This window comes from Vipera berus, assembly GCF_964194415.1.
Source record: "Vipera berus genome assembly, chromosome: 1".
Classification (NCBI taxonomy): domain Eukaryota; kingdom Metazoa; phylum Chordata; class Lepidosauria; order Squamata; family Viperidae; genus Vipera; species Vipera berus.
The window spans coordinates 306192523-306216968 of NC_138202.1; the positions used below are offsets into that span (position 1 = coordinate 306192523).

General features: G+C 40.6%; 1 protein-coding gene across 5 annotated transcripts in view; it reads left to right on the forward strand.

Moving 5' to 3' along the window:
- TMEM63A (transmembrane protein 63A) overlaps positions 1-18749 on the forward strand; it is a 58150-nt gene extending 39401 nt beyond the window's left edge. For 4 of the 5 annotated variants that reach the window (XM_081336428.1, XM_081336429.1, XM_081336431.1 and 1 more), the window contains exons 18-23: positions 965-1127; positions 2903-3008; positions 5494-5661; positions 12717-12832; positions 13028-13093; positions 17907-18749. In XM_081336428.1, the coding sequence (XP_081192554.1) occupies positions 965-1127; positions 2903-3008; positions 5494-5661; positions 12717-12832; positions 13028-13093; positions 17907-18068 (781 nt within the window). In that variant the 3' untranslated portion in view covers positions 18069-18749. Of the gene's footprint in view, positions 1-964; positions 1128-2902; positions 3009-5493; positions 5662-6102; positions 6215-12716; positions 12834-13027; positions 13094-17906 lie in introns of those variants that run through there. The other variant, XM_081336432.1, reaches the window with a different exon arrangement.
- Positions 18750-24446: the final 5697 nt, after the last annotated feature.

Genomic DNA, 24446 nt, shown 5'->3' on the forward strand with positions numbered 1-24446 from the left:
CCCCAAAAGCGTGTGACCTAAAATTATTCCATTGAAAAGAGAGGCATTGTGTATGGCTTTTATGCAATATAAGAAAGACTGTTATAGCTTTCTAAAAATTCAAATGCCTCTTAAACATATCCTAAAACCCCAGAAAAACTGGTGGTATCCACATTTATATGTTGTCTCTTCTACTTAGAAACATTGTTCCAGTCACTGCAGCCTTTCTGTTTTAGTGCGGCCCTTGGCCCCAAATACATCACTCACAGCAATCTATCAGAGATGTTCAAAGCTCAAGCACTGAAGTCTTCACAAGGGATTTATATCTGAGAAAAATCACAGTATGATTTTGGGCTGATCATTCTGCCTCAACCAAGTCTATCTCAGCCTGTGGGGAAAATAGGAGAAAGGGCTGCTATGTGAATGATACATCAATGTAATTAAACAATAGATTTTATTTTTGGAAAATTTTGTATCTCCTTTTCTATGATGTTCACCCTTGACTGATATCTTGTAGAATATATTTCATGAGAGCTACTGACTCCTCAGAATAAGTCAGGGCAACTTTTTTGAGGAGGCATGAGTAGTAAGGAGAAAAATAGTTAGTACCTTACAAAAGCAAAACAGATACCTTAAGCCTCTGCAAATCTCATTCACACCAGAAAAGCAAAGTATTCCCCCCAGATTGAAAAAAATGCTTTGTTTTTCCTAAGTTCATCTCAGAACTTCCTTTGTCCTCAGAGTAATTTGCAGTATTTCTAAAGTTCATCAGTTTTTTGTATTTTAAAATTCTTCCAGTTGTCTTAAAATAAAGGAGCATATGGTGAAACCATGGGCATGTGAACATCTAAAACAATACCAGTCCCTGTTTTCACTGCTTCCATTCAAGACAGATGTCCAGGAGAGAAAGAAAATGCTCACTGTTCACCATGGTATCCAGATGGGTGAAATGAAATGATATTGCATGCCTACTTTTTCATTGCAGATGTGTATTTTTGCCTGATCAGGGAGCTTTCTTTGTGAACTATGTGATTGCCTCAGCTTTTATTGGCAATGGAACACAACTGTTGCGTTTCCCAGGCCTTATTATGTACACCATTCGCATGATGATGGCCAAATCTTCTGCTGAGAGAAGAAATGTTAAGCAGGTATCAAATCTATTATATAGTACATGTTATATTTAATTCTTCCATTGGAGTGTTTTGTTGTGATTCAGGGTCAGCCTGTGGGTTCGGCAGTTGGGTCGGACGACTCAGAGGAGGAGGAGGAGGGGGGTGTTGGAAGAGCTTGATGAGAGCCCCCAGCCAGGCCCCTCTCATCTGGTCACGACACAGACCCAGCTGTGTGAGCCTGACAGCGTGGATGAAGATGACCCACAGCTGGCCCTGTTCAAGGACGCCCGACGCAGGAGGCAGTCAATCAGGAGTAAACAGAGGAAGGCAATGGGGCTCCTCGGAAGGAGGCAGAGAGAAGCCACGCCCTGAACTGTATTTAAGGGGGAATGCGTGGGAGGGCTGGTTTGCTGAAGGCAACCGCTTGAATAGTTCCTGTTTCATAGCTCCTGTTTCATGGTTGGTGTCTGTTTTATGTTAATAAATTTGGCAGGCTTTATTCCAGCCTCTTGCCGTTTGTAAAGGGGTTGTCCCTGCCTTTTCTGCAGGGCCAGTAGCAGGCTGGTACAGAACATGTTTTACATCTCTGCCCATTGGTTGCTGCCCTTCATTCTGAGACTCTGGCCTCTTATTAGTGCATGAAACTATGCTAATTATCATGAAAGTTTCTTACCTTTACTGAATAGAAGGTATCCTTTATTGAATTTGTTCTTTCCACTTAAATCAGAAGACAGAGCTTTATATATAGTTATGGCAGGATGCATTAGCCCTTAGCTATGTCATCTAAAGACAGAAAAATGAATATCAGCAACAGTAACCTACTTAGAGAAATAACATACAATGATATATCTTCCTCTGCCTTCCATATCATAAGCAAAACATAGCTCAAGGACAGCTGGATGCCAACCATCCACTGTAGAAAGGAAATTGTATGATAAATACTAACATTTCACTTTCCTATAAGGGTGGAGGTTACCCTTCACAGCAAGCAAACTAGACTGATCTCCATATTTACTATGGGAGAGGAACATACTGAATGTGACATGCAGCTAGAAGGAAGGAACCATCCGTTTAGGCATGTTCACACAGAAAAAGGCTTGAGCTAAAACAAAAGTAACTACATTGTACAGAAAAATTAAGAAATATACAGACAATATGGCCATCCTGAATATCACCTCTCAATGACATATTGCTGTCCTGAAAAGAAAGGTCTGATTAGCCATCTTCCTAGTAGAATCAGCAGTGGCCATGTCTGGAATAGTAGCACACTGAGATTCATATGCCAAAGATAAGCAACTCCTAATTTACCTGGAAATAGGGAGTATGTCCGAGCTTATCTACTGTTCTTTTGTCAAATTTTACAGTGAAGGATTCCAGATGCTATGTGCCATTTTGCTTGGATGATCAGCTTCTCAGATGTTACTTGTAGAATGTTTAATTGGTTCTTTAAGAGCCTCTTCAGCATAAGAGCTGGGTATAGCCACCATCAAAGAGATATCTTCACCACCATTGGGGTTTTCCTGAGCAATGATGGTCTAATAAGTTTAGGAAATGAGGGAGTCAGCCTTTGCCCATGAAATGGTATCTGTGCAAGCAATGTTTAGTCCTTAAAGTCTGGGGAATATTGCAGTGTGTACAAAATTTTCCTGTCTAAGAGTCTGAAATTTTCATTACCAGCCTAGATTTTTGCATATAATTATATAGGTGAGGAGTTGATTGTCTCTGGTGTTGATATATATCTACAAAAATCAGTGTCCTTAGAAATTTATGTGAATTATTTTCATGTTTAATGTATTTTGATTTCCTTATAGCAACAAGCTTATGAATTTGAATTTGGAGCAATGTATGCTGGGATGTTATGTGTATTCACAGTCATCATGGCATACAGTATTACGTGTCCTATTATTGTCCCATTTGGTAAGTTGATAAATGAGTTGGGATTGTATTTTGGGTTAGACTGAAGTGTCAGATACTTGGCTTGGGAATAACATTGAAATGAATGCATTAGTTACTTAATATTTGTATGCTTTTGTTTTAGATGAAGTAAATATTTCATTGCATAGATGCTTAAAAAGGCTGTTTAGTCTAAGTTGGTAGGAAGCCTTGAAAAAAACAAAAAGAGTTATAGAGCATCAAATCTATATAAGAGAAATGGAATGAGTCACCTGCTTACTAATATCCATGAATCTGAAGCCATAGCTAGTAGTTCCATTGATAGAAAAAGAAAGTGTCAATTATCATTTTACATTAAACATTTATGTTTTAAGTGATCTGAAAGAAGTTGGGGGTTTAAAGTATTCAACAATAACATTTGGTGGTGCAGTGGTTAGAATTCAGTATTGCAGGCAATCTGCCCAGAACCTGGAGTTTGATTTTAACAGGGCTCGAGGTTGAGTCAGCCTTCCATCCTTCCGGGGTCAGTAAAATGAGCACCCAGATTGTTGGGGGCAATATGACTCTGTAAACTGCCCAGAGAGTGCTATAAAGCACTTCGGGGCGGTATGTAAGTCTAAGCGCTATTGCTGTTGCTATTGCTATATATCCAATTGTGTTCTCCTGCTGATGTTTTTTTTCTCCTTCATGCATGCCTTCATCTTCTGTAAACCTGAGCATATAAAAATGTGAGGTAAAAATCTGCTGAAGTAATATTGGGCATAGAATAAAAAAGCAAGCCAGGATTTTAAAGAAAGAATCTAAATTGTGCATTTTACATGTCTGAAAAAAATATTTAAAAGCATTACAGCATATTACAGTGATGGTGAGCCTATGACATGTGTGTCAAAGGTCTCATGTCACAACATTTTGGGTGACATGCCAGTGCTTATCAACATCCAACAACAGCTATTCTAGAAATCACACCCCATTCTTGTGTGATTTTTGAAGGCTCTAGAGCAGGAGTATCAAACTGCCAGGCCACAGTACAGACGCGTCATGAAAAAACCACACCCACCTCATTGGCAGCGATGGGGAAAAAGCTCCGATACATCGTGTGACATCACATGACGTCACGAGTTTGACATGTCTGCTCTAGAGACTGCACAATTTCCAGAGGCCACAGAAGAGCACACCCAATTTTCACATGGCTTCTGCAGTCAACAAAAATGGATTTTCGGAGGCTGCTGAGGCCATGTGAGAATGGGGTAGTCATGCAACCTCCAGAGCCTCCAAAAATAGTGCAAGAACAGGGCATGCTTTTGCACAATTTTCAAAGGCTGCAGAGGCCACACAAAAATGAGCTGTGCTCTCACATGGCTTTTGTAGGCTGTGCTCTTGTACAGCTTCTGAAGCCTCCCAAAATTGCTTGAGAATTGGATGTGCTTTTGTGAGGTTTGGGGAGGCTGCAGAAGCCACAGAATATTCCTTGAAGCTGCTTCAAGAACGAAGGCCTGTGTGAGCCTGAGCTGCCTTGCGTAGGCCACAGGCCTGAATGTACCGGTAAGTGGCGCACAGCAGATTCTAAGAATCACATACATAATTGGAGAGTAATTTTTAAAAATAAATTAATATGGAAAGAATTGCTTCCCTTTTGTTCAAGGGTGGGGAAGTGACACGCCAGCAGAGTCAACTTAGGCTTTTTTCTGAATTTTTGACATACAAGCCCAAAAAGTTGATCATCACTGGCCTATTTAAAGAAATAGCATAAAAAAAAGATATCTTCCTGGTAGATTTTAGATAATATTTGTAATGTAAGTACAGATGTCTGTTATGGCTACTGCTTATAATTAGAAAATAAATCCAGAAACCATGCTTTGTGGTTTTTTCCTGCCTTGTTTTTTCCCCCCTAAGAACACAGGCTTTGGGAGGCAAAAAATGCCTTTTTTAAGTGCTAATAATGTTGAATTTGCCTTTTTATATCTTTTAGTATATTATATCGTGCACTCATCTTTCGTACCCATACTAAGAACATCTCAACAGCATGCCATAGATCAGGGGTGTCAAACTGCTGGTCCATGGGCCGGATGCGTCATCGGGAAACCATGCCCACCCCATTGCTGGCAATGGTGAAAAAGCTCCAGTACATTGCACAACGTCACATGACGTCACGAGTTTGACATGTCTGCCATAGATAATGGGAACATATATCCAAAAGCTGTCTGTAATGCTTGTGTAGGTAGTGGAGAAAGATACCCATGGTGTTAGTTTTATGCATTAGTTGTTAAATTACCTTTCAAAATTGTGGACTATTTATGTGCAATATATTGAGTTTTAAATAGTAATATGTGTTAAAAAAACAAGACAATGTTATAACCATTAATTATACATTCGTATTCATTTTTGAGATTTATTTTATCACTGGGAGTGAAGGTTGATTTGAGGGAGTCTTTGGGATGTTGATAGAAATTTTTGCTAAACTTTTTAATAGTCCTTCTTAGTAATTCTGTCGTATTTTTCTTATTTTCAGGGTTAATTTATCTATTGCTGAAACATACAGTTGATCGCCACAACCTCTATTATGCATACCTTCCTACCAAACTAGAGAAGCAGATTCATATTGCAGCTGTGAGTCAGGCATTAGCAGCTCCCATCCTCTGCCTTTTCTGGCTGTTTTTCTTCTCATTTTTAAGATTAGGTAAATATCTGTGGTTTTTGAAAAAGAATGCAGACATTGCAGCAGATAAATATGTTTCATTGTTTTATCATGGGTGTTCTGTGAATCCGTTGATATGCATTTGGATAAGAGAACAATACCATAAAATATAAAGATTCAGGAGTAACCAAAGGGCTGGTCTTTTGTTTCTGTGGTCTTTGGAGTCAATGCAGGAGCAAGCCCATGTAGGTTTTCTGGCAACATTTTTTTAGAAATGGCTTGCCAATACCTTCTGCATAGAGGTAGCACAAGATAGAGATGGGTGAGCAACTCTTTGAGCGTATGCTCTCCATTTTTACCTTTTATTTTAGTAGTTTTACTCTCCATTTCTAATTTTTAAATTATTTTTTTAAACTGTACTGCCTGAGAGTTCACCTATCTGGTCCATCCATAACTTTAATCCTTTTTAATCTGGGATTTAAGAATGGGGAAAAGGAAAAAGAGACAGAGTATCTCCACTTCAACACAGATTTCAACCAAGCCTCTGAAGCAGCAGAAAATGAATGAATACACAATAAATAAGCGGACAAATTCAGTAAGTAACTTTGATTCTACTCCCTGACCAGATAGACACAACACTCATCATTCCTTGGAGTGGGATCTACAGGTGGAAATAGGAAGCCAACAGCTTACATAACTTTTGTCTTCCCTGACAGAAAATACCTCCCCTCCCCTATGTCTGGCTGTCTATTCAGCAGCTGCATTCCTCATGCAGGATGGGGATAATACGAACTTAAAAAGGGAGAATGGAACAGACTTCATAGCCAGGCAATCTCTGCTTACAGCACAAGCAGTGACTTCAATCTTTGAATGTTTAACTTCAATTAAAAGTAAAGTTGACTCATTAAAGGAGTCCTTCGTAAAGTAAGCTGAAAACCACCCTGACACTGCAGAAGCCATAAACACATCTGTTGCTCTCACTGATAAACTGTGAGACTTAACGGAATTTAGAGCTGACCTCACCCCTGAATCTATTAGGAGAAAAAGGAACAACTGTTGTGGGCTCAACTCTCCAGCAGAAAAAGGACAGAGATGAGACAAGTGTATTGAGGACTCACTGGAAGAAAAGCTGATTGATTCATTTGGTGCATTTCCACATATAGAGCAAGCAGACATCATACACAGACCGGACGAACTAAGAAAAACATGCGGACAATATGCTCTACAGCTAAGCCATTAATTGATTTGGCCTTATCATGCACTCAGGATTATGGCAATGTATTCAATCAACAAATTGCTAATACAGTATCAAAAAATCCAGTTACACAGACAGTCACTGGAGAATCCATAGTGTCCAATCCAGCTCCTGATAATCTGCAGCCTGGCAAAATGTTGCTACAGCTGGAGATTCCTAAGCACAAAGATCCTGAAGGAACACTTCATCCTATGCCTTCTCTGGACCTAAACATGCTTTCAGCATTTGCTACAATGTGATTTCTCCAACTGCATCCCCTAGAAAATGCCTGTAAATAATTATGGGGATGTTGAAGATTGTACTGGTAAAGGTGAAGAACCATTGTCCCAGCACTTGGCAATTTCCCAGAGACAGAGGCGTGATTCCAGGTCTTATGTCATCTCTGGAGCTATCTTTTCTAAGGCTGATGTTGCCTTCTCTGACACCCAGAACATACTTGCCTCTCCGATAGTTGATCCTAATGACAAACAGCATGACACAACCTGTGTTTTACCATTCCTTAGGATTTGCCTTTAATAATGGCTACTACAGGGAACTCAGATTGACATTTGGATGCTCTTAAACTCCTTTTTTATTTATTAAAGTTTTATTAATTTTTAAGAATTACAGTCTTTAGTGCTTAGTAAACAACATGTTGTCTGGGTTCAAATATTTAACATTAATTTTTCAGTATAAATCTGTTCAATACTACACAGTCCAGTATTTTTTCCCTGATCCTCCTTTCTTCTCCATATTTTTTCCATTTTCTGTTCATTACACCATTACAATTTTTGGTACTGTTAATGTATACAAAGTTAGATATAAGTATCTTCATCATATTTTACTAATATACTAATAACAATAATATCAATTCATAAATAAATGTCAATTCATTAATATCCTGTTTTTGTACTCTTGTTACGTTTGATTTCCTATCAGTATTTGAAATTATCAGTTATGATTTCCTCAATATTAAACATTTATATAGCTGAAAATTTTATTCAAATCAATCCTCTTATCTTCATATTTCCCATATAAAAAAATACTATCTTAATTCTAAATCCTATCTTTCATTATAAAAGTCTAATTATATCTAAAAGTCTTCCGTTCTTTTAATCTTATTCAAAGAAGTATTTAAACCTATAATGCCCCCTCTAAAAGGTCAAATCTTCTGTTTTTTAAATCTGACCCTTGCTTTCTTTGCCAAGTCACTTTCCAAGCCAGGGCAATTAGATCACCCAGGGGTTTTCTTTCTATTTTTGTAACAATTGCTTGGAATGAGGAAGACAATTTAGGTATGATATTTTGGGGGGGAAATCCTCCCAATTATATTCCTTAAACAATTCCCAGTTCCTTTCTCCCTCCATTTCTCTCTTCATTTCCTGTCTCCCAAGTTGTGACATTTCCCTTAACAGCTCTATATTCCCTTTTTGAACATCTTTTTCCTTGCCATCAGATATATTTTGCAGACCTAAGGGGTAAAAGGTCTTTTACATTTTCGTTGTTATAGCTAAGTCTTGCAGTTCTTTTATCTATTCCATCTAAATTCATTTTCTCTATTTTGTCTTCTGATTTCTGGATTATTTGTTTATATTTTGTGGTCATTATCTGGAAGCTTTCTAATTGTAAATTTAATTTGGAGATTTGCTCGCTTATATTGTCTAAATTGTTTTTAGTCTCGTTATGATTTCTTTTTATATCCTCTTTGCATTCAACAATTGTTTGGTGAATTAGTTGTAGCATAGAATATATTTCTTTCTGAAAGGTGTTTGTTTTTTCTTGAGGCATCATTCCTGGAGATTAGTTTTATGGTCTTTATATGTATCTTTTATAATCCAATAGATTCCAAAGTATAGGTTCAGTTCTGAAAGCATCTCTCTGTAATCGACAAGGCACCTCTCCTTCTTCATCGCCTCTTCGGCATGACTTTAGGCCCTTTTCAAGGCCCCCAGCAGGGCAAAATCGGGCGCAGAAGGCAGAGCCTTGCCTTTGTTCATCCTTCTCGCCGCGACACAAAACTGGAAGCTGGATGCTCTTAAACTCCTAACCATTCTCTCGTGGAATATTGCAGGCTGGAATGCTAAATCCAAAGATTCTGCTTTTATAATTCAATGTACTCCTACTTCAAAAAAACTGGCTTGAACGCAACTTGCATATAAGTGGGTACAAATCCTTCTTATTCCCAGCAGTTCCTGGAGCAGGATGCAGCAGATTTGTGGTTTGAGTATATAAATATCAACTATGCCACATTCAGACATTATATAGTTCGCTCCAATGGACCACTATACAATATCTGTGCTGCTAGAATTCAATAATGGCCTATTATTATTGGTTAATGTTTGTTCCATGTCTCAAAACAGGTCTCAATTTAACAGCCTATGGACCAAGTCTGAAGTATATATAAGTACTCTCTCAGCTTATGTAATAGTTTCTGATGATTTAAATGCAAGGGTGGGGGAGAATGCTAAGGCATTTTTTCTCCATTTCATCAATATCTCTCACAACCAGCCATAACTCCCCCTTTAATAATTCTGCAATCCAAAGATTTAAAAGAGGATTATAAGGGGCTCTCTCTTTTACAAACTATTAACAAAGTAAATTTATATTTACTGAACGGATCTAACAGCAATGACTTCCCTGGTCAGTTCTCCTATTGGGCTGGCTCAAGACCTTCCCTAATTGATCACACTCTAATCTCATGGAATCTGCTTACTTTTGTACAAAACGTTTATCTAGATAATTAACCTGATAGTGATAATCTTCCAAATATCACAGCCATAAAACCTTTTGATAATTGTTTTATGGAAACAGAACCCACTCCAATTCTGGAATTGGATCAAGAGCTGGGGCTAGTCTGAGTTAAATGGACCCAGCAGCTTAGTGAGTAAAGCTGCTTCTACTTGAAGCAGCATTGCAATTCCATACTATTATAGTTAGTGAGAGCCCTGAGAATTCTTCCTTGCAAATGTTTGCCCAACTGGTGTAGCTTCTCCAGCAGTGCTTTCCACGCAGATATCAAGGAAGAAAGGAAATCAAGGGGGTAGGGTCTATTCCCCTCAACCCTAGTTCGATACAAAAGCAAATTGATCAGGGAATTTAGGTTATATAAAGAGAGCCTAGTGGTGCATCCATCCAAGATTTTATGCTCCTGAAGAAACAATACAAATACCTTTTGCAAAACAAGTAACGAGAGTTCCCTAGAATTTCCTGGCAGTGATTGATAACTGTATCTCAAGCCAGGAATTCTATTTTGGCACCTAATAGCCTCCCACCCATTTGATAAACCCCTTTCACTTCCTTATCTTATATCTGCCTCTGTATGGGAGGACCACTTCAGATCTCTGTTGTCACAAGACAAGTTTCTTCATTTCAACTTAGAACTTAATGCCAACTTGTTCCCAAATTGGGCCCCAGTTACTAATGCTGAAATAAAGACACATATTAATCAGCCAAGGGGATGATTTTATTGTACTTGAAATGCTACAAAATAATCTGAAATGGTAGATTCCTATTCTTTTGTTTCCCTGTTTACTTATATTGATTGCACTACACAATTCTAGAGGATTGGGTTTATTATTGTGCCCATTTACAAAAAGGGCACCTGAGGCCTGCCTGCTAATTATAGGCCTAGCACCTCTTTAAGTATAATACGTTAGCTCTGTGCTAGACATTTATACAACAAGCTAATCAATTGGATTGACTTAGAGCATTTATTGGCAGAGGAGCAGGTGGGCTTTAGGTCGGGATATTCTATTTACGGTAAAGGTAAAGATTTCCCCTTTCCGTCATGTCTAACTCTAGGGGGTGGTGCTCATTTCCATTTCTTAGTCGAGGGAACCAGTGTTGTCTGAAGGCATTTCCATGATCATGTGGTCAACATGACTATACACCAAGGTGCATGGAACGCTGTTACCTTCCCACCAAAATGGTACCTATTTGTCTGTTCGCATTTGCATGCTTCCAAACTGCTAGGTGGGCAGGAGCTGGGGCAAGTAATGGGAACTTACCCCATCACGCAGCGCTCAGGTCTCAAACCTGGGCTGTCAGCTGTCCAGATGACAGGCTCAGTGTCTTAACTGCTGAACCATCAGTGCTTCCTTTCTATTTATACCCTTATATTTCAACACCCAGTCAAATATATATATATATCCAAACCAGGTTCATTGTATACTGCATTCATTGATTTTAGGTCTGCATTTGATTCCCAGAGAAAGACTTTGATCTGAGCTTCTGCACACTACCATTGATAGATAATTGTTTTTGCACAATCTTTATAAGAATTCCAGAATCAGCATTCGATGCAGTATGCAAGGCCATTACACCAATGAGAGTCTAAGCTAGAGGGGAGTAAGGCGCAGATGCCTTTTAGCTCCTCTGCTGTTTAATCTCAATATAAAACTACTTGTGGCCCAAATTAGAACATTACCCTGCCAAAATTAGCTAATAGACATATTGCATCTGTGTTGTATGCAGATATAGTTCTTTTATCAAACACAAACACAAATTGGATTTATATGAGCCCTGAATGCTCTGGCTAGCTATTGCTCCAGAGAAACTTTTGAAATCAATTATAGTAAAACTTAAGATCATGATCTTTGCAAAAAGATTGAAATTGCATGCCTGGAAGATAAATGGCAGAACATCAAGCAATTTAAATCCTTTAAATATTTGGGCATGGTTTCCATAGCTTTACTAAATACACTACACATTAAAACTATGTTATTCAAATGATCAAAAAACAGAGGCAGCAATTGAATCATTTCAGTTCCCCAGAGGAGCAGTACATTCCAGCAGCACTGAAGCTGCACAACTAGTCACTGGGACCTTGCTCTTTTACTTCTCTGGAAAGTGTGCAGTCCAAATTCTGAAGAGCCTATATTTCAGGTAGCTCATTATGTCCCAAATGTACTAAAGAGGGAGGCAGGGTTATCTAAAGTCGAAACAGGTGCATAGACTTACATTATAGCGCATTGGTTAAAATTACTCTTTTTCCCCACAGGTTTGAGTTCTTTCCTTTTAGAGGACAATTACGAATCAGTATGGTTCAGGACCATCTCCCCAAAACTTCAGTATCTTGGCTTCTCTAAGGAAGTGCTCTTAATGATGGGGTATGAGTGTGCACTTAAACCTGTTAAAAACCTGGAAGCCCAACAAGAACTTTTATTTTTTTAGCAAACTCCTCTTTTCAAAGCAGCGAGATATTTACATTGTGTAACTGTCCCCAAACTCCAAAGGGTACTAACTTTAGCTGCTGCAATGTGCTTCCCAAAGCACTTTTGGAGTGCCAATATAAAACATTCCATGCGGGCTGAGATTGTACCCCTCTGGACAAGGGGTTATCAAAACTGCAGCGCATGTCCTACTATACTGTCCCTTCTGTAAGGACTCAGACCCATCTCATAACACCTCACCTGATAAATACTGGGAAACACTGATCATTTTTATGTACAATTGCTGTTATTGGATCAGTCTGATGTAGTTTCTTTGAATGTAGATAAATTTTGTCTGCAAAATTAGGCAGACTTTGACTGCCAATTGCTCACTAACAATCCATCAGTAATATATATTGTCTTTTTAAAATGCTTTTTGTTTGTAATGCTGGTCTGTGACTGTAATAAAAAAAATATTATTACCTAGCACAGTGAGCTTTTATGCCTTCAACAGTTGAAACTAAAGGCAAATACAGAACTATTTGCGTTATTGAGTTTCAAGTCTGATGTGTTTATTTGTTAATCCATTCAAATAGTGGCTACTAGCATTTACTGTCTTCCTTCCCTTATGTCACTGCTACAATTGTACCACCGCCTAGTCTCTCACGCTTTTAACTTTTAAGTTGACAATTTTTTTTCTCTCTCTCTTTTAGGATTTAATGCACCTACAACATTACTTACATTCTTAGTTGTATGCATAACAATTGCTGTTTGCATAACATATACCTGTTTTAGCTTGTTCTGGTATCTGACCCCCATGCAATACAAGGTAAATGAATCAAAACTTCATTTAATTTTAAAATAGCTGTATTTTAAATATTAAAATAAAACACATAAATGATGCATTAAAGAAAAGCAGTTGCTGTATGTTGATAAATATAGTTATTTGTAGACTTTTAAATATTATGTTGTGCACATATTTTGAAAATTATTTCAGTTACCATTCTTTCATTGATACTTATAGGAAGAAAAATATCTGTCCAGGGATAGAGAAAATAAAACTGATTTTGCACCAGGTCCAAAATCATCTGTAAGTATCAGAATATAAATATTATTACATGGGAAAATAAATATTCTAAGAAAGAGCTTGTGCCTATTAAGAGAGTTCTGAAGTTACAAAACTTTTGCATTAATGATTTCAGTATTAAGAATTTATGTTCTGAATTCTGACCTATTGACAAAACATTTCTTCGCAGATAAAATGATAAGGGCAACCGAAACAGGTTAAGACAACTGTTTGCTACCTAATAACAGTATATGCAATGTTCAGTTTTGTTAATGTTTTGTTTCACTTGGCAGTCATACCAATTCTTGATTTGTGTAATATTAGAAAATAGTTATATACAAGAACAAGTAGCTAGGTAGATGCCATTGAATCAGATATAACCTCTAGTGACTATACAGTGACAAACACTTGCTAAATGTGGTGATAATCCATAGTCCTTGTAAGGAATTTCTTTTTTTTTTATTTAAAAAGTTTTACAATACATTTTGACTTTAATCCCCCCCCTCCCCCACCCCTATCCCTCTCCCCCACTCCCTCCTCCCCCCCCCCCGACTTCCCAGAGCTAAATACAGGGCATAAAATCAAAAAACAAACATAAACACCCCTATGTTATCAACAATAAACTATAAATTCTATCTCTCTCTAGCTCATATAAAATGAGTACAAACAATATTAATATTACAAATAAAGTAGAAAAGAAAAAGAGGAAAACAGAAAAAGATCTTTACTCAAAATAAATTTTCTTAATCCCAGTCCTTATTCATATTAATTTCAAAAAAAAAGGGAAAAGAAAAAAAAACTTTCACCTGCTATTTGCATTCTCCCACCTTTCTCTAATTTCCAAACAAATTCTCAGTTACGCACCAAAAGCGCTTATCTCTGTTAATCTTAATAATCTCCAACCAAACTAAACTATAATCAAAAATAGTTCTTGCATGTATCACGCCAAATGTCTCACAGTTCCAAATCATCCTTAAGTTCAAATAAAAGTTCAAATAAAAAGAGTATATATAAAAAAAAAAATTAGGCAATCTCTAAGACAACTTGTTGTTAATTAGGAGCTTACATACCCACTCTTAGTTCAACACATACTTTAAGTCCATAACCCTAATATACTTTTCTAGCAAGCAAATAACATCAATCTTAAATTGTGTAAAATATTAAAAAAAAGAAAAAAACTTTCTTTCTCCTCTATAATAATTTTACTCCATTGACATTCTAATCTAAAAATTTAATCAGCAATCTTAACGCCCCAAAACTTTTGGAGCACCTCTGTCATGACCCCCAAAACTTCTTTAGACCGCTCTCCTCCTACATCTTCACTGTAAGCACACTTTGAAGATTCCATAACTTTCTGCTGGTCTTGCTCTTGCTCTCGTCTCGCTCTTCTTAGGGCGGCACGCGTCATCTTCTGGCCTCCTGCAGCAACCGATGAGACTGTGGCTTGATCCCCTCCAACACCATTGTCCTCTGTCTGTCTATCTGCAACATCTTGAAACTTTCCCACACCGTATCCTTTTGCAGCTTCCAAAAATGATAGGGGGGTTGCTTTTAACACATTACTATAAAAATCACGTGCCTGAGCCACAGTAACCAAACGATGTCTTTTACCTTCGTGCGTCGCCACCAACCCAACTGGAATCTCCCATCTGAACTTAATATCACGTTTCTTAAGTTCCTGTACTAGAAATGCAAAATCTTTCCTTCTCCTTAGGATCTTCGGAGGGATCTCTTTTAAAACCAAAACTTCTTGCTCAGCCACTACCAAATTAGTATCATAAGCAGCTTGAATGACTTCATCTCTAATTACTCTCTTTGTAAAATAGACCACCACATCTCTGGGTAACTTCCTCTGTCTTGCAATCCATGAATTTACACGAAAAACTTTGTCCATATTTCCCTCAATTTCAGATGCTGACTGGCCCAGTACCCCTTCCAGAGCCTCAGAAATCAGCTGCTTTAAATCTTCTTTACCATTCTCCTTTAAACCCCTAATTCTAATAGCATACTGCATCTGATTATACTGAACAAGGCTCAATTCTTCGTCCATTTTATCCCTTATATTTTCATTTTCTAATACCTTTGCTTCTAATATAGAGTTCTTTTGACTGAGATCCTCCACTTTTATATCCAGCTGTAGCACACATTCAGCTACAGATTCAACCTTAGACAAGATGTCCACCCTCATTGCTCTCAGCTTCTCTTCCATCTTCTTCTCCAATTTCTCCATTTTCTCCTCCAATTTCTCCTCCAGCTTTTTCAACTTTTCATCCATCATATCAGACATCAGTTGTGCATGCTTTCCAAGAGCGTCTTGTAAATCCTTAAGCGTCAATACTGGGGGAGATGCAGGAGGAAGCAAAGCTTGCAGTGAGGTCTCTTGCACCAGGGAAGACCCCGCATTCCGAAGAGCTTTAGAAGTTTTAGCCGCCATCTTCCCCCACTTTCACTTATTACGCACTTTCACTTTAAAGCTATAAAATCCATTGAGCTAGAGAGTAAAAATAAAGAGTCCACTTCACCTTGACCTCCTGTACCGCTCTGCCTGCATCTTGATAATCAAAAGTATTTCCTTTTGGCAGGGGTGGTTGCTAACGCCTGGCTCTGCTCCAAGAATCCCAGAGCAGAGGCGCTGCGCAGCTCGGAGCAACCCAGGCTTCGGGGGGGCTCATCCTTCAGCTGCCCAAGCTCTCAGCTCAGGCGGCCCCGGAGAGCTCAACCCCTACCTGGGGCCTCACCCCCTCCTCTTCTCCCGAGGAGGGGGCTTCAAATCCATCTAAACAGCTGATCGGCGCTGTTTACGATGGAAAAACACAGCTGCGGAGCGGGCAGCCCGAAAACGGCTGTCTTTCGACGTCGCGTCGCCACCGGAAGTCAAGGAATTTCTTTGATCACTTCATAATCTTCCACCTTATTTACCGTCTGCCTCTCAGTTTCCCTCAGTGTTGCCAAGTATAGAGTCTTTTTGTAATCTACTATCTGCTTTCATCAAGAATGTTAGTTTCTGCTTGTTGGTTACTGTCCTGAGACAGTAGTCTTTATTTGCTACTTTCTGCAGTTCTTGGGATTTTTACTAGCTGACTATGGATTTGTAATTCAAAAGTGACTATCTTCTTTCTCTTGCCCTTAGTGTCTTTTTCATAGTTGTACATTAGCACTTGAAAGAATTACTTTTAACTTCAGATTTTTATTGTTGTCTTTATACGGTACTTTTTCTGATAGTCCTGCTGTAATTAATAAATAAAAAGTAAATCTCGATACATTTTTCTTTTCTCCATTCTTCATTTTATATTAACTGTGTGATCTCATGTCCACCTACATTTTCTGCAGCTGTCCTATACATTTGGCATTTTTGTCCATCTACAGATGCATCTATGAGGGCAAGATCAGAAAACTTTGCCTGCGTGAAGAATTAATAAGGAAATCATTTGAATATTCTCTTGCAATCCTACCTCTTCTATCTTCAGAACATAATTAAATATAACTGATTTTTTTTTCCAATCACTAGGCCACATTGATTTCTTCCATATTTGTTGAAATAGACCTGTTGTTACTGTAAAAGGCTTCTTTTGCAGCCAAAAAACAGCTCAGTGGATATTTCATCTGCACCTGCTGCTTTCCTATTTCACAACTGCCCTTTTGTTTGTTGCGTCTCCATTTCTATTTTGACTGGTTCTTGAATATACTTTCTCTCTGCAAGTGCTTTTCATTCATAATTTCTTTCTTAAAAAATTAACTATAGCCATGAGAACCAGTTTGATGTAGTGGTTAAAGCCTCAAAGTAGAAAATAGGAGACCATGAGTTATTCAGGGCCTATGTAAAGTGCCTATGTAAAGATGGGGTGGTAGTAATCCTTGAAAAGCATGTAGTTTATATACTTGGTTAGAACTTATTGAGATGTATACTTAACTACATCCTTTTTGAGGATCATTGCCACCCCATCTCTATATATGGACTTTGTGTTTGGCACTCATGCTTGTCTAAATATTTCAGCCATGTCAATACAATTTTGGGACATACAATTTTACAAAGTTTCATTCTAGAGTTTCTGCTAGGTGAAATAACTTTCCTCATTTTTGCAGAATCTTACCTGCTCTCATACATGTTATGACCTTAGCTTCACTTCTCCCTTTTCAACCCTTCCACTGAGCGTGACCCTGTCATGCTTCTCCCCACATCACTCAGGATTAGTGATGCTACTGAGTTCTCCCACCATAACAAGTTGGTAACTTCATGAGATGGAGAAAAATAGGAATAGGGCTTAAATATGTTTGGCTTGTAAGGGACGTGGTGGCTCAGTGGGTTAAGACGCTGAGCTTGTCGATCAGAAGGTCGGCAGTTTGGTGGGTCGAATCCCGAGTGCCGCGTAACAGAGTGAGCGCCTGTTACTCGTCCCAGCTTCTGCCAACCTAGCAGTTCAAAAGCACGTAAAAATGCAAGTAGAAAAATAGGGACCACTACGGTGGGAAGGTAACAGCGTTCTGTGCGCCTTTGGCGTCTAGTCATGCCAGCCACATGACCACAGAGATGTCCTTGGACAAGCGCTGGCTCTTCGGCTTTGAAACGGAGATGAGCACCGGCCCCTAGAGTCGGAAACGACTAGCACGCATGTGTGGGGGAACGTTTACCTTTACCTATGTTTGGCTTAAGATTTGTCAGACATAAATGTACATTTAGCCTGTAGAATTGGAGTAATTAAATTTATATGTGTTTGTTTTATTCCTGTAGACAATGCTTGGAAGTAAAGTATGGAGTGAGTTAAGATTAAAATCTTAGATAATTTAGAATTATAATTGCCTTGTGATTTAATTATGTGAAAACTTTTTACCCTTCCAGATCTATGTTCCTCGTGTTCTGCAGCATGTTTCTACCGAAAAAAGTGCTTTATCTTCTACAGGTCAGATATCCTATGGAGCTATATCAGGAATAGGCACAGTGGGGAAAGAAGATGTCATCTGTGTCTCTTATGCTGAGGAATCAGGTGTTGAAGAGATGTGAAAAATGTGGGTCTTGGTATCATGAACTAACACAAGATGGCACACTTAGCCCTGTTTCAAAAGAGCAGATTTCACAAATGGATTCCTGTGTTGTAGCACATTTTTGTTAAGAAACATTACCTCTTCATGTAGAGGACCAGAATTTATGAAGCTACATTCAGGGATTTTCACAAAGATACTATCTTGGAAGTAGGTAATTTTTACGGGTAATCACTTCTCTTATGCTTTGCACGCTGAATAAGAATGCTTAGAAAACAAATTTGAGCCTATTTAATTATTTGCCTTTATAGAAATATTTATGGGCAAGTGCCAGAGCACTGGTTGCTAAACACTTGAGGATTTATGTCTGAAGGAACATGTGTTTCTATTAAATGTAGGAAAAATGGATAAATTATAAGCTGGGGAGTATTCTGATTTCCTTCTATTAACCCCATAGCTTATCAAGTCAAAAGTATTTTCTTTCTTGTAAAAGAATTTTTCTACAAAAAGTAGAGAAAATATGTGTCAAAACCTAAATGACTTGGAGATGACAGACTATATGTGGCCGAGAACTGTTATTTATGGGACTACTTAAGTTAATTTTCTAGTCACAGTTTTAAGGGCCTCACACAAAAGAAGCTAACGTGTCAAACAATAAAGGATGTAAACATTTTATTATTTCTAATCTCTGAGGTTTATTTTTTTAAAGAATCTTTAAATCTGCCAAAGTGTCACAAATATGTTACACGGTTTTTGAATTATGAGATCGATAAAATTTTTGGAAGAAGTAATGTTAAATTTAAATGTAATTAAACAATCACTTTCAATAAAACACTGAATTCAAATGCAAATTTATCATTGTTCTTATTGAATTTTGAAACTACCTTTTATAAAATATTGCCAAAACGTACATTGTTGAGATTGACTCCGGAGGTGTTCATGGACTTATCCCTTAATTTTTTGGTAACAATATGGAAATTATGTATTTTTGCTTTTTTTCAGGATTTTGGAGATGAGGGACATTAGGGGTTTCTGTACTATGGACTTTTAATTTTGTAAGCTACCCGGAGTCACCATTTGTGAGTTGGGCAGTCACATAAATATGTTTAATAAAAAATAAAATTCATATTGAACACAGGATTAACAGCAGAATGCAATTTATAGAGTATTTATATTTATTTATTTGTTAAATTTATGTGCTGCCCATCTCACTCTAGATAGCTTACAACAATAAGACAGAAAAGGAAAATGATTAAAAAGTGTAAACATAACAAGGAATAAAACAGTCAAAATAAAGAATGGGAGTATAATCACAAAAAATTAAAAAGATAGGCAGAGGGAGAGCTGGAAGCACAGGAGGGAGTGAGACCAGCTAATAAGTCAAGTAGCCATCTCCCCTATGTGGTTCCCAGCCAACCAGCAGAGCCAGGTCTTTAGGCCCTTGCAGAAGGATAGGAGGATGGGGACAAACCTCACCCTGTGGGGCAGGATGTTTCAGAGGACCAAAACTACAGCAAAGAAGGCTCTTCTCCTGGGTCTTGTCATTTGGAGTTCCTTGACAGACAGGATCCTCAGCTGACTTCCTTTGCCAGCACCATTAGGGCGGGTTTGTCTTAGCAGAAGGAGATGTTTATCAAGTAATCTGGACTTATGCCATGGAGGCTTTAAAGGTTATAACCAACACCTCAAACTGCATCTAGAAGCAAACCAGCAACCAGTGTAGCTTGCAAAGAAGTGGTGTAACATGGGCGACTCTAGGGGCCCTAAGAACTGCCCATACAGCTGCACTCTGCGCCAGCTGTATCTTCCAAATGCTTTTCATGAGTAGCCCATGTGGAGCGCTTTTCAATAATCCAAATGTGAGATGACTTAGAGCTTGGGTGACTGAGTGCAGGGAAAGGCTACAGCTGGTGCACAAACTGAAACGCTAGTCACAACTGCTGCCCGATGCTACATTTAGGCAAGAAAAACCAAATGTACAGGTATAGTATAGGTGGAAAGGCAACTTTTGATACATCAAAAGTATCCATCCTTGTGTAATTATTCTACTTATTTCAGACATGTCAAGTAGCTGTTGCAGAGGACAATCCCAGATCAGTCTATGTTGGATGCAAATTTCTCTGGGGCAAATGCAGCCCTCCCAATTTCTCTTACACAGGCCTAGCAATAGAGCTGGGTCTCATTTCTGTCCAGCCAGTAAAGGAATCTCTTTGGAAGCATCTGAATGTAAACCAGCTGTCTTTCAACTGCCTATACAGAGACATATTGAATCCTTATGATAGGAATGGTAATGTGAAGGGTATGTGCAAGGGTGTGTGCATGTCTATAAATGAGCTGTAAAAAAGACTCGTTTAGCTTATCTGTTTCTAATTTGTCTCAAATATGAATGGACTCATCATTTGCATTAATGCCAACTAATTCAGTTGGACTTGAGTTTTTTCACTTAATGACAAGGATTGCTATGAAGATTTGGAATGGCTCCTTTAAGCCCCTTTTAGTTCTAAGTGATCTTCAGGGAGGGGATTAAAAAAAAAATCAAGATGGCACCCACAACTATGTAATCAAAGCCATGCCCTTTTCTTAATCACGTATGACAACATGTTAAAAAGAGGTGAGGCTTTGATTGCATGGGGTCTGGCCTCTTGACTATTTTTACTCCCCTTTGGCTATCTCTCCAAGTGATTCTAGATAGTGCTATTTTTTAGAGCAAGGCTAGGATTTCTGAAGAATACAGTATGTATACAGCTGTTTTTCTAACAGATTTTTTTATTAAAGAGTTTTACAGAAACAAGATTTTACAATAATCCAAATGTGAGATGACTTAGAGCTTGGGTGACTGAGTGCAGGGAAAGGCCACAGCTGGTGCACAAACTGAAACGCTAGTCACAACTGCTGCCTGATCTTTGAGCAAGTCCAGGAGAACCCCTAATTTGCAAACTGGATCTGAATAGGGTAGTGCAACCCCATCTAGAACTAAAGATGTCAAAGACCCAGATCTTGAAGCTCCATGCACCCAAAGCCACTCAGCCTTGCCAGGGTTCAATCATAGCCCATTGCCACTCATCCAGGTCCCTACAGCCTCCAGGCACTGATTATATACAGTATACTCTATTTCTCTCTGGGAAACTGATTTTTATGAACTTTTCCACTTCCCTTTTATGGTCATCTAATTTACTGACCATCCCAATATTTTGTGTTAATAAATTTCACAGTCTACCTATGTGCTGTGTGAACAAGGGTTTCTGTTGTTCAGATTCATTGATGACTCCTGGTCTGAGTATTAGAGCAAAGGAAAAAATCTCCCTGTCCTCTCTTTCCACACTAAGCAATATTTTATACATGCAGACATCAGTCTTCCCTTAGCCTTTTGTTCCAAAAATAGGAATCTGAACATTCTAGACTTTTCTGGTAGGGAAAGGGTTCAAGTGGACCAGAGGAATGCTGTGGATATAATTTACTTGGACTTCAGTAAGGCATTTGATAAACTAGATCACAACCTACTATTTGATAAGATAGAAAAATATGGGTTAGACAGCATCACCAACAGATGGATTCGTAGCTGGCTGACTGGCTGTACTCAGCGTGTGGTCCTCAATGGAACTGCATCTACATGGGGGGAAGTGTGTAGTGGCATGCCCCAGGGTTCTGTTCTGAGCCCAGTGCTCTTCACCATCATCAACGATTTGGATGAGGGGATAGATGGGGAACTCATCAAATTTTCAGATGACACCAAGCTGGCAGGAATAGCCAACACTCCAGAAGATAGGCTTAAGATAAAGAAGGATCTGGACAGACTTTAACACTGGGCACTATCTAACAAAATGAAATTCAATGGTGGAAAAAAATAAGGTGCTACATTTAGGCAAGAAAAACCAAATGTACAGGTATAGTATAGGTGGTACCTTGCTCAATAGTAGTAACTGTGAGACGGATCTTGGAGTCCTAGTGGACAATCACTTAAATATGAGCCAGCAGTGTGCTGCAGCTGCCAAAAAAGCCAACAGTGCTAGGCTGCATTAACAGAGGGATAGAATCAAGATCACGTGAGGTATTAATACCACTTTAAAATGCCTTGGTAAGGCCACACTCGGAATACTGCATCCAGTTTTGGTCACCACGATGTAAAAAAGATGTTGAGACTCTAGAAAGGGCACAGAGAAGAGCAACAAAGATGATTATGGGACTGGAGGCTAAAACATATAAGGAGCGGTTGGTGGAATTGGGTATGTCTAGTTTAATGAAGAGAAGGACGAGGGGGGACATGATAGCAGTGTTCCAATATCTCAGGGGTTGCCACAAAAAAGAGGGAGTCCAGCTATTCTCCAAAGCTCCTGAAGGCAGGACAAGAAGCAACGGATGGAAATTAATCAAGGAGAGAAGCAACTGTCAAAACTCGTCCTGCAACAAGCAGGGCAGGTGCCGAAACAGGAACGAGAGACTTCTGCTGCAGTCTAGAAGCACTTTATTCTTCAGAGCAACAGCCGCAACAAGAAACAAAGCCAGCGTTGGCCGCTATCCGCAGCCAACGCTATTATATACACACCTGAAACCCCCACCCATACTCCACCCAAACACGCCCACGCCCTCCCATTCCCTATAACTTCCCCACCCCACCCCTACAAGTCCCTTTGCCCGTCGCCCATCCAGGTAAGCCTCCTCCTGTGCGTTGCCGTCACCGTGCTCCACCCCCTCACCACCTCCCTGCCGTGCCCAATTCTGAAACCCCCTGTGGTCATCCACACCCGCAGCTCCTAGCCACCCAGGCACCGCGGCGGGAAGGGGCTTGTCTCCCAACGAACCCGCCGTAGGTCCTGAACCCCCCCAGTCCGCCGTGAGTGGGCCCGAACCTCCGCCGGTCAGCTGTGCGGAAGAGGACGACTGGGGCGGCGGCGCGGCCTCCCGAGCTCTCCGGGCCGCCGACGCGCCGCCAGGCAAAGCCAGCTGTTGTGCGGCGGGGAAGGAGGACGGCTGAAGTGGCGGCGCAGCCTCTCGAGCCTTCCGGGCCGCCACCGCGCCGCCAGGCAATGTCAGCGGTTGTGCGGCGCGGGAGGAGAACGGCTGAAGCGGCGGCGCGGTCTCCCGAGCCTTCCGGGCCGCCGACGCGCCGCCAGGCGCAGACAGCTGTTGTGCGGCGACGGACGAGGGCGGTCGAAGCGGCGGCGCGGCCCTTGGAAACTCCCGGGCTGCTACAGAGCCGGCCCCAGCCGGCACGATCCCAGGAGCCTCGCAGTCCGCCGGGGAGGCAGGCAGGTCGAGCGGGCGGCAGGCGGGGGTTGCCGGGGAGGTGGAGGGACCCCCCCTCGAGTGTCGGGCTCCCGAGACCCGACATGCTGCCCCCTCTACCAAGGGCCCACCTGGAATGCAAGGAGAGAGAGGTGAGCAGTCTGTAACATGATCAGCAGTTCCCTCCTGGGTCTCCCCCGGCTTCCCCGGGTGTTTCCGGTGGAAAGCGCGGAGAAGGCGTGGTGCACACACATCCCCATCCCGTACCCAGGTGGCCTCCTCCATGGGGTACCCCCTCCAGAGCACCAAGTATTGCACCCGCCCCCTCCGTTTCCGGGAGTCCAGGATCTCCTGTACCTCATAGTGGTCGCCGTGCACAGGCCCTGGGCCGCCCTCCCCCGCCGCCACAGAGGCATTTGTAGCAGGCTTCAGCAGGCTACTGTGGAAGACGGGGTGTATCTTTCCAAGTAGGGGAGGTAGCCGAAGTCTGACGGTGACAGGATTTACTACCTGTATAACCCGGAAGGGTCCGAGATATTTGGGCCCTAGCTTTTTACATGGCACTTGTAGCCGTAGGTATTTCGTGGAGAGGTAGACAAGATCACCTACTTTAGGGGGTGCAAACGGCCGTCTCTTCCTGTCTGCTTGCTCTTTGTAAGACCCTGCAGCTCGCTCTAACGCTTTCTTAGCTATTCCCCACACCTCCTCCAACCGGTGCACCCACTCCCCAGGTGTGCAGGATGCCGGGGCCCCCTGGTCGCACCCCGCGATAGGAACGAACTCATATCCAGAGACCACTTTAAAGGGGGAGAACCCGGTGCTGCTATGTACTGCGTTGTTGTAGGCTACTTCCGCGAAGGATAACAGGTCCACCCATTCGGACTGTTGGTATGATACATAACAACGCAGGTATCGCTCCACCGCCGCGTTTGCACGTTCCGCAGCTCCATTTGTGCTTGGGTGGTATGCCGAGCTCAGGCCCTGTGTTGCTCCAATATAACGCACGAAATCCCTCCAGAACCGGGCCGTGAACTGCACCCCACGGTCGGAGATGATACGTCGTGGCACCCCGTGGAGACGATATATATGTTGGACAAACAGCCAGGCCAGCCGACGGGCTGAAGGCAACCCCTTGCAGGGGATAAAGTGGGCTTGTTTCGAGAACAAATCTACTACC